Source organism: Martes martes (genome assembly GCF_963455335.1).
Source record: "Martes martes genome assembly, chromosome: 1".
In the NCBI taxonomy this organism is placed as follows: domain Eukaryota; kingdom Metazoa; phylum Chordata; class Mammalia; order Carnivora; family Mustelidae; genus Martes; species Martes martes.
In genome coordinates this window covers 10,896,975-10,909,240 of record NC_137888.1, presented here as the reverse complement: position 1 = coordinate 10,909,240, position 12,266 = coordinate 10,896,975, and the positions used below count along the sequence as shown (strand labels likewise).

Below are 12,266 nucleotides of genomic sequence, written 5' to 3'. Positions count from 1 at the left end.
AGATGCGGGGCTCGATCCCAGGACCCCGAGATCATGACCTGAGCTGAAGGCAGAGACTTAACCCACTGAACCACCCAGGTGCCCCACAACTTGATTTTTAAGGACTGCATAGTATCTCATTGTCTGAGTGTATCCTAATGTATTTAAACAATCCAGAATAGTCACATTAAGTTGCTTCATAATGATCCCCTTGCTTGAATACCAATGTACATGGATCTGTGGGTAGAGTGACCCACCGATGATCTGATGATCACATAGGGCAGTATTTGAAGCGTTTCGTCATTTCCCTTGTTGCTGTGTGCTTAACCAACAGGAAGGTTGTTGGGTTTGATCTGAAGGATTTGGGCAGTGTTACAGCGAAACATTCTCCTAAAGATATTTTGTCCATCAGCTGCCACATGTCATAGAAGCTTGTGGTTTTACAGTGATTTGCGTGTGTTGTGCTTTGCCTAGTGCCCTGTGGGGCTGGCTGTAGTCAGGAGGCAAGCTGGGATGTAGGAAGACAGGGCTTTTGAGGGAACTTGGGGTACTGGTTGGGCTACAGACTCAGCTGCTGGCACTTAGACCCAGCATCCCATGGCTTCAACAAGAGAGGTTTATTTTCCCCTCTTGTTAACGACCCAGAGGTCCAAGGTCTGGGTGGGTAGGGTGGCCCCGCCCTTGAAATCATAGGCTCTATGCTGGGGTGCGGTTGCTCCAGCTCCCACCTTGTCGTCTGCATGTAACCAGAGGGAAAGGGGACCTCCTGAGAGGATTGCATGCTGGTTCCTCTTGAGGTTGATCCAGGAAGATCCATACATCATTTCTTCCCCTCGCTCATTTGCTGGAACTCCATTCCTTGGTCAGGCACTGCAAGGGACACCAGTAAATTGAGTCCCTAGCTGGGTGGCCCTATGCCCAGCTAAAAGTTGGGTGACCGGATGTTGGGGCCCACCAGCAGTCTGGGCAGTCCTGGCTTCTGGGAAGGTACCAAGAGGCCCCGAAGGGGTGTCTGTTAGTTGTCAGGTGATTATGCAGTTGGCTGGCCAGGAGGAAGCCAGTTTCAGATGAGCATGATTGCCAGGAAGGATGTGTCGTTCCAGCTGGAGGGCACGCTGGTCCCAGCACAAGGGTGCATGATGGCCCCAGGCCTCGTCATGCCTGCAGGACTTCCGAGCTGCAGTCGTCCTGTGTCTGCCCACCCGGGGGTAGCTCTAGGAAGGGAATCAGTTTGCTGTCCAAACCCTCTTGGAGGGTGACCAAGGAACAGGCACTTGAGACAGCCAGTGTCTGGAGAACTTTTTTTTCTAGAAGGCCAACAGGAGGAAAAATGTAGGGAAGATCTGACCTGGGTGAAGGGGTGAATCGAGAGCATCTTAGGGACAAAGGGGTAAGGGACACAGGGACTCAACTAACATTCGCTTTGCCTGTTGGCTCTAGTGATGGAAGGCCACGTGCCAGGGTATGGTCAGTGCCATGGTGGACCAGCACAAAATGGAGGGTGAAAGACCTGTGCTTGGGGACTTGATCCACCAGTCGGTCAAGCACGTGACACTGAGCACACCCCAGGGCCCCTCAACCTCTTTCCTCATTTGAAAGTAGGGTGATGTCTATCCTGCCTGTATCACAAGGTTGTTATAAATTTTAAGATATGTGAAGTGGTCTCCAGTGCGGCATCCTATATGGGGGAGGGCGGAGAGATATGCCAGGATCAAGGGTATTTTACTAGGGAGAGGCCTCCTTGGAGGACCGATGGAGCAAGAGTCATCCTAACGCTCTATTAGGAACCAGGAGCACTGGACAAGCCGTTGAGGACCTGAGACGTTCACAGGCAGTACCAGACGGACTCTGTCATGTGACCTTGAGTCAGGTGAGTGCTGTTTCGTCAATCGATCCTTGGGGTCAGGTGATCCCGGGAAGTGGGAGATGGTGCAGCCAGTAATTCATGTTCACTGACATCTTGACATCTCCGAGGCCCTCCACTAAATTCTTCGATATCTTGCTTCCCTCTCGCAGCGACTCTGGAAGTAGGTGTTGTCACTCCCATCTACAGGGGAGGAGACCGAGGCTTGGAGAAGCTGGGGTGCCCCCGAGGTTGGGATCAGCAGAGCAGGCTTGCACACACACCCCCTGGGCAGTCCCGGGACATGTTCCCAGCCACCCGGCGACCGTCCTAGGGTGCAGAGCAGCTGAAGTCTCCATCTTGAGCCTTACTGTAGATGGTGTCCTAGCCCCTTATTTATGGAACTTTCTGGTGGTATGTGCCTGGCCCGTACCAGGTAAAGGTTCTAGGCCCGCAGGACATACTTCTAATCCGAAGTGTGATGATGGCTGCAGGTGGAACAGGTAAGTCTCCGAGGAATCCCTTCGGGCAACCCTGTCAGGTTAACTGTCATCATCAGAGAAGCACAAGTCGTATCACCTTGTGTTGGGTCCCAGCTTGTGGAAACAGGACTGTACTAACATTTGCGGCGCTGGCCTGCTGGTTGGCTAGAAAGCCCTTTGAGAATCGGCAGCACCAGTGGGCTGAACTTTTCAGCGACCGGTGTGGCCATCACTGGAACAGCGCTTCCAGCGGAGAGAACATCCCGCTTTCCTACTCTGGGCCAAATGTCCTGGCCATTCCTTGGTTGAGGACATGCACAGGGGCTGGGATTGCTATTCTGCTGGCTTCTTTTGCTGAGTAACCAGCTCTCACCCCGCCCTCTGCCCCCAGTGGGATTGAGGGAACGAATGCCTATTAGCAGATTAATCGCATTCTTCTAGTAGATTCTAGAATGAAGACATCTTTCTGGCGAGAATCTGAAAGCCTTTACAGAAAGCATCAATGCCTTTATAGGTAATAGAACAATACGTCTTACAGATGAATCACTTTGGGGTCAAAACAAGACCCACGGGACTTAAGAACTTGTTAGAGCCATCAGATGAGCACAAGCCGGCCCTCTCCGAAGCACCTTCTACAGACCCAATCCACCGGACAGATGCAGGACACAGCAACAGGTGTTGGTCCACGATGGGCAGAAGCTGTAAGAAGCATGGAGAGCATGGTGCCCGTGTCCCGACCGGCCCGGAGGACCACTTCCAGGGTCTCTGACCGGGCATGGGCACGGACAACAGAAACTCCAGGATAGTAAGTGGCCTCGTTTGCTGGCGTCTTAACTTCACCTGCAGGGTCAGCCCCTCCCCTGGCTCTGGGCTGAGGCCAAGGACCGGAGGTAAGATAAGATACATTACGAACTTAATAGTGCCTGGCGTAAAAGACCTCAATAAATGTTAGCTGTTCTTTTTCTTTTCTTTTTTTTTTGGTTAAGATTTTATTTATTCATTTGAGAGACAGAGCACAAGCAGGAGGCAGAGGCAGAGAGGCGAAGCAGGCTCCCCACCGAGCCAGGAACCTGATGTAGGACTTGATCCCAGGACCCTAAGATTATGACCTGAGGCGAAGGCAGGCGCTTAACTGAGCCACCCAGACGCCCCTTAACTGTTTTCGTAATGACACAAGCTTCCATAAATTCCTAAGAATAATCTACACAAACTAAAATCTCTAAACAATCGGACTTTTAACCCTTCAACTAGGGGGATTCTGAAATAAAGATATAAAAATAAGGCTCCCGTATTTTCACTTCAAAAAAGACAGAAAACACGATGTTCTGTTCAGGAAGCATTTTATTGTTGCTCCAAGTTTAGGAATTTTCACCGACAGAAAATCAGCACTTTTAGAAAACCTCCCGCATGGCCCTGCTCAGCTTCTGAATCTTGGTTTTCGCAGACATATCAGCGTATTTCTCTCCAATACGGACAATCATTCCACCCATGATTGATGGATCAGTCTAGAACACAGGTTGGAAACATGAAAAAGCACTGACATTTCATTGATCAAACGGAAAGATGGAAAGTGCTTTTGAAAGGTCTACATGCTGCATAAATCAGGGTGTTACAATTACATCTAGAGAAAAGCAGAAGTCAAATTGTGCCTGGAATCTGCAATCATTTAAGTCGAAAATGTAAAATTTCTAGTACAAGCAACTGAGTATATCATCAGATTTAATTTTTCACTTTCCACAGCCATTAAACTGTCAGACAACCTGAGGAGACATACCAGACATAATTAGAAACTTACCTTAACTTCCAATTTTAAGACTTGGCCTTTACTCAGGAAGCTCTTCAGGACCGTTTTTAATTCAGTAAGAGTGGCTTCATCTAAAGGCTAAAAAGGAACAAAACCATCCTTTAAATTTAAATAAAGCACAACAGAAACCTTCCACAGTAAAAGGCCGAAAATCTCACTGGCACACACCCACAAGACCGGCCTGGTGAATCCCCCCGTGCGGAGCGGCCAGGGAGCCATCGGGGAGCGGCCGGAGCCCTGTGAGCGCTGCTCCCTCCCCGTCTCTGCTGCCCGGAACTAGCAGTGCGGGGACTAGCAGTACAGCTCAGACCCAGGCACAGGGGAAAACCCTGACGTGACGATGCCCGAGGACACAGCCTCTTCTCTGTGCAGCTATTTCCTCGGATGGAAAGCTGCAGTTTAACCTGGTCCTAGAACCCCAAGCCCCGCAAGTTAGCAGGAGCTCTAGGGGCACGCCCCCACCCTCTCCCCCACCCTCTCCGAGCCGTGGGGAGGGCAGCTCTGTCCTCTCCTCTGACAGAGCGAGCACTGGCCGTTCAGCCCCTCCTGACCCCACTCTTACTCCTGGTGAGGTGCGGGCGAGTCAGGCTGAAGGAGAGGCCTCTCACCTGTCACAAATCTGGGCTCCCCACCCCCACATCTGGGAGTCCAAAAGCTAGCAGAAACGTGCTCTGTCTTTGCACAGATCTAACAATGTCTCTTGTGAGGGGTGGTTCTGTAAAAATCTATCAGCGTTTTGTTTTTTAAGATTTATTTATTTAAGAGAGGGAAGGAGAGAGAGCGTGCATGCGTTGGGGGGTGGGGAGAGGAAGAGGGACAAGCAGACTCCCCACTGAGCTAGAACCTGAAGCAGGGGCTTGGAAAAGCCTGAGGGAAAAGCCTGAGATCATGACCTGAGCTGAAATCAGGAGTCGGACGCTTAATTGACTGAGCCCTCCAGGTGTCCCAAGTCTATCAGCGTTTCATCAAAACATTATTCGCCGAGCCTCCAAGGTGGGAGAACTTCGAAGTGTGTGCACACCTTCCACTGAGACGCATACTAGGTGCCGGGCATTTTACATCCACTGTCTCCTGGAATCTAGAGGACTTGGGGCAGCGAGCAGCTCTTACTTGATCATTAATTAAGAAGTGATTTTTTGTTTTGTTTTCAAACGGTGGAAACCTATTTACTCAAGAAGTTTCAGCTTCAAAAGCATTAGCAACAGTTGGTTCTAAGAAACTTTTACAACAATATGCACCTTTAAAGAAATCACGTCCTTGTATCTCTGAGTGACCTGTACCAGGGCTTAGCCATGGGGACGGTGTGACCACCTGCCGGGTGAAGCCTCGCCCGGGCTCCCGCTGGGGAGAGCTGCTGCGGTCCCAGTGCGCTGGGGTGAAGGCCTGAGCTGTGATGATTCTAGGCCAGTTATGTGCTTCGGTGGCACCAACTACAGAGCTACAAGTGTGCAAATGTTACTACGTGCTAAAATGTCTTTCTGACATTGCCCTCTTTTGGAGAGTCAGAGTATCTTGTAAACACCAGAAATACCAGACAAGGTCAGGTGCTGTGTATTCCAAGCCAATCTACCATCCTCTGCTGATAATTAAGCCCCACAGGTTGCTTTCCTGTAGCAAGTGAACTGCAGTAGGAAGGAAACAGGTATTTAAGACACCAACAAAATTAATTCTGGGGATGCAGCGTAGCTTACGGAACATGCACTTTTGCAAGAGAGGCCTATGTTCAAATCCTGATTCCATGTTTTGTCACCTTGGGCAAGCCGCTTAATTTCCTTTCTCCTTATCTATAAAATAAGGAAAATTCTACCTCACATGGAACTCTGCTATTAAAATAATAAGTTATAAAGTACCAAGCATACAGCAGGTTTCAAAAAAATGTTGTCATTATAGCCCATTTCAGCAACGCAACAAGATCAAAGGGCCTATGTGCTCAACGCTCCCATTCACCACCACAGAAAATCAGACACCCTAGTTTCAAGAGCCTACTTAATAAGGTATTTACAAAATAACTCAAACTCGTAAAGGAAAATAACCACTACTTCCCAATACATTTTTAACCAGTCTGGTCCTTCTGAGTGGTCACTGGTTAGGAAGGCACTAAGAAGATACACACTGACCCTTCCAGAGCAGAAATGTACAAGAACTGAAGTCAACTGTCAACCTCCTAAGTGACAAGTCACCTTTACCAATTCCTGGATTTCAGCTCATTTTTTTCTGTTCATTATGCAAAATGTGACTCATGACATGTCAAAGCAAATCTAGCAGCACCAGGCTGTCACTTACAGATGCAGTGGTCACTGTGCACGGTACTTCCCCACGGTGGACGCTCATCATGGTCGAAAAGGCAGAAATGACTCCAGGGGTGTTGTCCAAGCGACCATTCTCCGCAAGCAAATCTGGGAAAGGGAAGGTGTCTCAGTAAGATGAACCTCACTTGAAACAGGTTATTCATGAGATATTACATTCACCTCAAAAGCAAGCTTAGATTTGTAGTCTTAAAATACCATATTCAGCATCCTTCAAGAATGTGAATTAAGAAGATGCAACTTATTAAAAAGTATAGTCAGTGTTGAAAAGAACCAGCACTGACTCACGTCTAAATTAGTAGGGTGGGTGTGGGGGGAGGTCTCACAGATCTGCAACAGCTGTCTTCTTCACAGCCTGCCATGTCATTCTCTTACTTCTGGTTGGAATCTAACCTCAAATTAACATAGATCCATATTCAAAGATGACCACATGAACGCATTTTCTTCGGAGCTTGTATTCTGGTTGACCAAGGGACTTTAAAAGCAAGCCAAATGCACCAAAGAATGCAAATGTCTTCAAGGACAGAGTTACAACCACTGGCAACAAGCCATTTTCTTGGTGTGAATCCTGCTGGTCTTCTCCATAGGCTAAAAGTACTGACTGAAATTACTTTCTTACATCTTAATACGCTTTGGACAGTGCTCCTCAAACTTTAATGCACAAACAATTAATTCACTTGGGAGCTAGTTAAGGCGCAGATTCTGATTTAGCAGGATGGCTAAGTCCTGAGATTTTTCACTTCCAAAAGGCAGGTGATGCTAATGGCTCCTGGTCCATGGACCCCATTTCCAGTAGCAAGATTTTCAGGGACTTCAGTGGGAAAGATCTAATACTTACTGATCAGGTTGGATGTGAGAGGAGAGAATCTCTCTTTTGCGCTCATGTCATTTAGGCTTTTCACTTTCACAGAACGCTTTATATAGGGATTCATAATGGAAGCAGCCATTTTGGGTTCCTTCAAGATTTGCTGAAAGTACCAAAAAATATTACAGCATAAATGATCCTAGCTGCCACAACATACTTTATTATGAATCATGTATTTCGTTAATTCAATCAGCACTCAAGCACATATGAAGAAAAGTTTAGAGTCAAGTAATTTTCTTTGCCTTTGAGAATACAGTGTACCTTGATTTTACCCAGGATATAATGGTATTTCTTGAAAAAATTAAAAAACACTTTATATAAAGTTTCTTAAATTTGTTTTTGCTTTTCAAGAAAGAGAAAAAAACACTAAACAGCCCAAAGATTCAATGACTGCCTATGCTAATGTATTTAATGCAGATAGGACTCTAGATTTTCACATACTACGAGGCCAGTGATGCCAACACTCACGTGCAGACCTAAAAAGGAGGTCTGATGGCAAAGGAGGCCTCCTTGTCATGCACTTTCCGGGGGCCTCTCCATCCCAGACTGATCCTGACTCTGTCCCTCCTTTTATAGAGCCCTGTAAGAGACCTCTGGTGTTTCCAGAGCAGCCTCAGTCTGGCTGGGAGGGGGAGCGGACAAACAGGGGGAGTGCAGCTACCAGGAGAGAACCCCCCATGCATCTTCATTTTGTTAATTCATAAATGTCTTGTTTTGAGTGACCCAGGGTAGCTTCCGGCACCTTGCTCCCCTCAGTATCAGGCCAGAGTTCAATGAACCAATGGCTGTTTCCATTTGGACACGTTCCAGTTAAATACCTCCGGTAGCCCCTTCTCCCAGGCTCCTGGCTGGAATTCTGTCTCTAATCTAGGCTGCTTGTCAGGCTAAAACTTCAATTTGAGTGACTCCACAGAAACAATATTTTCCCCTAAAAACTGCTGAGTTACACAAACGAAAAAGCATTCTGGTGTTAGGGGAATGCAGCCTTTCACGTTTCTCATCTTCTGCTGCATCACCCAGCGGGCAGCTCATGGCATCTGTGTAGCACCACACTTTCCTGCCAGTACCGAAACACTAATGTTTTACAGCGTCTTAGGGTAACTGCCTCCTTTCTATGTCTCCACATCCTAACTGATTTCCAGGTTTTAGTCAAATCCCATTCTAATGACCACAACCCAGGTCATGCTCATGAATGCGCGAACACCACTGTTCAGGTTTAAAATGGGTGTAAACGGCAAGCAGCAGGCAGTAATTATCACCTCCCAAAATTCCCATGTGTGATCCTGCCTGCTCCTGCTACCCTTCTCCCAAGCGTCTCCAACAGCTCTGTGTGGACCGTAATCACACCAACTAAGACCACAAGCATTATCTGTGGAGGTAACTGGACAAAAAAAGGGAAGAGAGAGCTAACATTATTGTCTGCGAGGACAAAAGTTCCAATAAAAAGTTTAAAATGAAAAATACAAAATATGTTAAGTATTAACCTATACGACTAGTCTGTGAGGGTTTTTTCTCCCAAACAGTAAGACAAAAAAATCTTTAAAAATAAGCAGATTAAGAATATGAGAACTTCTTAAAACTTAAGACCAAAAAAGAGCAAAAATTTTTCTGGAGAGAGTATATATCAGACTCTTCTTCTTTTATCTAGAACTTACTGTTGGGGGTGGCAACTACAAAGCGAAAAGAGAAGGGGAAGCAACAAAATAGGCAGAAAACAGTTCAAATTACAGCAGAGCCTCCTCTTTAATTTACAGAGTAGACTTCTGTTAAAAAAAATGTAAAAATAAACTTTCCCCTGTAAGCTTCATGATCTCTGTCAGTTCTCTATTATCATTACGGAGCCCATATACCTTTCCTAATTTTGCTGCCCGGCGTGCTCTGGTCATTGTCCTCTCACATCTTGGGAATAAAATAAAAACTGAAACTGAGGAAAGGCTTCATAAAGAAAATAAATTCCTAGTAAAGAAAGTTATAATACACTCTCTAAAGACTATTTTGGAAATACCTGAAATACAAACACAGATTTTCAAAGGGGATTTCTATTTCTTCTCTTAGCCCCAAATCTTGGTTCCTAATATTAATATCCTTGATATGCATCTGCCTGTACCTATTATACAATAGGTTCAGAATAATAAGACCCACTACTCTCACTACCAACATGGTTACAGAAAACCCGTTTTTTCCTTTTTGGTACTCCATTTTCTTTTACGATATACCTCAGTAGGGATACATGGCCAGATAATTAAAGCAAAAAACACATGATGGAAATTTAGTAAGTAATGAACAGAAATGCTACTTACTGCTACTCTCAACAATTCTTTCTCTACTTGTTCCAGTTTATTCTGTTTCGATGCAGCCGAATAAAGAGCAGTGGCATAACGACCTTCAATACCATATACTTGAACAGGTGGCTTTAAAAAAAAGGATGGGTAGGGGAGGAAGAGTAAAAGAAAATCAGTCAAGACAGCATAATATTGCCAAGAGGAGCATTAAATATTTATATTAAAAAACGACATCACTTATATACAGTTTAAACAGATCATTAAAGAGCTACTCTGAAGGGCAATTCTCAAACAAATGAGGGCTGTCTCCTTGGTCAGGTGACTCAAATCTTTGAGCTTCTGGATTTTTCATCTTAAAAACAAGGTGCTGAGGAAACACGGTGTCCTTTTCAGCTCTAACTATATAAATCAGTTACGTTAATTCTGAGATGAGCTTATGCGTCCCTGGAACTCAGTAACTGATCAGTTCCAAGTACTGGAGATTTTAAACACCGATAGAAGCCCGTTTTGCACATTAGAGCCGAGAAAACAGGTATTTACGAAACATACACCAGGGCATTTTTATATTTCATAGTAACATTATAAATTCCCCCTACAGTGCCTCCTCACCCATGTTCAGTTCAACAGAGCTCTTTAGCAACTTACTGAGTGCCTCATGCTTGAACGATTTCTCACAAGGCACTGTAGCCTTTTCCCCACACACCATCATCAATATATGACTACATATGCCTGGTGGTGCTATGTGGTTGTAGTGGGAAAGCTCAGGCCTTGAATGAGAAAGATTTAGTTCCAGTCCAGCTCTAAGACCAAGCTGAGTAACCCTAGGCAGGTTTTTGCAGAGTCCGTTCCCTTTTTTTTGGAAACGGGAAGACCTGTTTACAAAACTTTCCATCACTGTAATGGGGTTTTAAGAAATTCTCACAAAGGTGATGCATGGGCCTGTTGCACACCAGGCATTCAACTTATTCCATTCTGTACCCCCATGCACACGTCACATTTTGGAAACCACAATTCATGCAGAAAGGTTTAGGTAGTACTTACACAAAAATCTATGCCCTAATTGTACTGCTGTTTGACTCACACACTTTCATCTATTTTACAGTTAATTACAAATCCAAAAGTTGACATACCCGCACGAGCTTGGAAAATGGCCTGACCACAGTCGTACTAAAGCATCGCACCTTCAAAACAACAATAGAATATTTTAAATTATTAGTTTGTGAACATCATCACATAGGTTACATGAGCTGCTCTTTATTACCCAGAAGTCAATTTCCCCACTGAGAATCATCCCTAGTTGACTGGGAAATTTGCTTTCTCACCAAGTCCTTCATTTGCTAGGAACGCGGAAAGGCTAGGACATCCGTGTAAGAGAGAAAACACACATCTGGCTGAAATACAGGTTTCAAAAAAAACCACAAGATTTCTGGCATTTATGTTACCACCCATGAGCAAGAATTTTAATAAAAAGTGGGAAGACTGCAATCACGACGTGCACGAGATGTCACTTTCTTAAACTCCAAATGCTATAGGAAAATAAAGATTAATTGCAGCACTCTGATGTGAGCACAGGCCCTAGCTCTGAGAAATGGTATCTTGTCTACCAAGGAATAGAGCTGGGACGCACTGTTTAAAAAAAATCTGCAAAAGCCCAGGTCACCTTTAAATAATTTCAGTTCTGTTGTGTACTATACCAAATGGCTGTGGGGATTAAAAGACTTTATCACTTACACACAATTTACCTAAGCTGCAAGGTGTCATGATAAGCAAAGCATGGTGCTGATATGTAGTTTATATATAAAGAGCACGAATTTTCTTTCCAACTCCATCTTCTGTGTGGCTGTGGGTTCGAATCTCAGCTCTACCTACCCCTTCCTGGGTGAGCCGCCAAGGACGAATCATTTAAACCTTTCCGTCTCATTTTCTTTATAAAAAAGTGAAACGGGCTTTGCAAATAATCCTTAGCATTACTGGTGACCCCTAACAGGTTTAACCACAATAGAAGTTAAGTGACTTAGGGGTGGGCCGTGTCCTTTCCTTGCGGCCCCCCTCTCCTTTGCTCCTCAAGCTGCCTGCTTCCCGAGGCTGTACTCGGGGGTCGCCAAGGTCAGGTACGCGTCACCCCGCACCACCTGCCCCGCGGGCGTCCACAGACGGGAGGGGAGGCAGGGCCGCCTGAGCCCCTCTGTGTCGCCCCCACTCGCAGGGCCCCACAACGCTGAACGGCAGCCACGCTTCTCCAGCTGTGGCCTCACCCCGTGGCCCTTAGCGACCTAGGACGTTTCACCCTAGGAGGGATCGTCTCGCTAGTTTTCAGGACCTCCGTTCTCTCACCTGCCGGGACAAGCCGGACACTGCTGGCACAGCCATCTTGTCCAGGAGGCTGTAGGTCAAACCCGAGTTAGAGGGAGATACGCAAGGGCGCACGCGTGCGTCAGCGTAGTCGCTCGGCCTGCTGGGAAATGTAGGCGTAGGTCTTCAGGCCGCATGCGCAGAGGTCGCCGTCAGGCTGGGATTTGTGGTCTTTAAAAGTGGGTTGGACCCACTGAGAGAGTGGGCTCCGACAGCTCCCTAAGGTAAAATGCTTGCATTTTAATGGTCCTTAGTGTAGGATGGATTTACTGTCCCTAGTTTTTAAACTGCCATTTAGATAAGTAGGTGGCATGTGATCAATTTCACATTCATAACTAGCTTTGTTAGCATCT

General features: G+C 46.1%; 1 protein-coding gene across 1 annotated transcript; it reads right to left on the bottom strand.

Moving 5' to 3' along the window:
* Positions 1-3,627: 3,627 nt before the first annotated feature.
* ATP5PO (ATP synthase peripheral stalk subunit OSCP) lies at positions 3,628-12,012 on the bottom strand. Its single transcript, XM_080796832.1, has 7 exons — positions 11,896-12,012; positions 10,692-10,742; positions 9,580-9,690; positions 7,253-7,382; positions 6,392-6,504; positions 4,100-4,186; positions 3,628-3,809 (listed from the first exon to the last, which is right to left on the bottom strand). Exons 1-7 carry the CDS (start codon positions 11,929-11,931, stop codon positions 3,696-3,698), a joined length of 642 nt encoding a protein of 213 aa, XP_080652958.1. The 5' UTR covers positions 11,932-12,012; the 3' UTR covers positions 3,628-3,695.
* Between the last annotated feature and the right edge of the window lie 254 nt (positions 12,013-12,266).

Bases quoted from the DNA above. Each gene is read 5' to 3' on its own strand.
- ATP5PO (XM_080796832.1), bottom strand. From the start codon at position 11,931: ATGGCTGTGCCAGCAGTGTCCGGCTTGTCCCGGCAG. The intron at 9,691-10,691 runs GTATGTCAACTT...TTTTTTTTAAAG, and splicing joins CATTTTCCAAGCTCGTGCGG to CCACCTGTTCAAGTATATGG. The intron at 7,383-9,579 runs GTAAGTAGCATT...TGGTACTTTCAG, and splicing joins AAGAATTGTTGAGAGTAGCA to CAAATCTTGAAGGAACCCAA.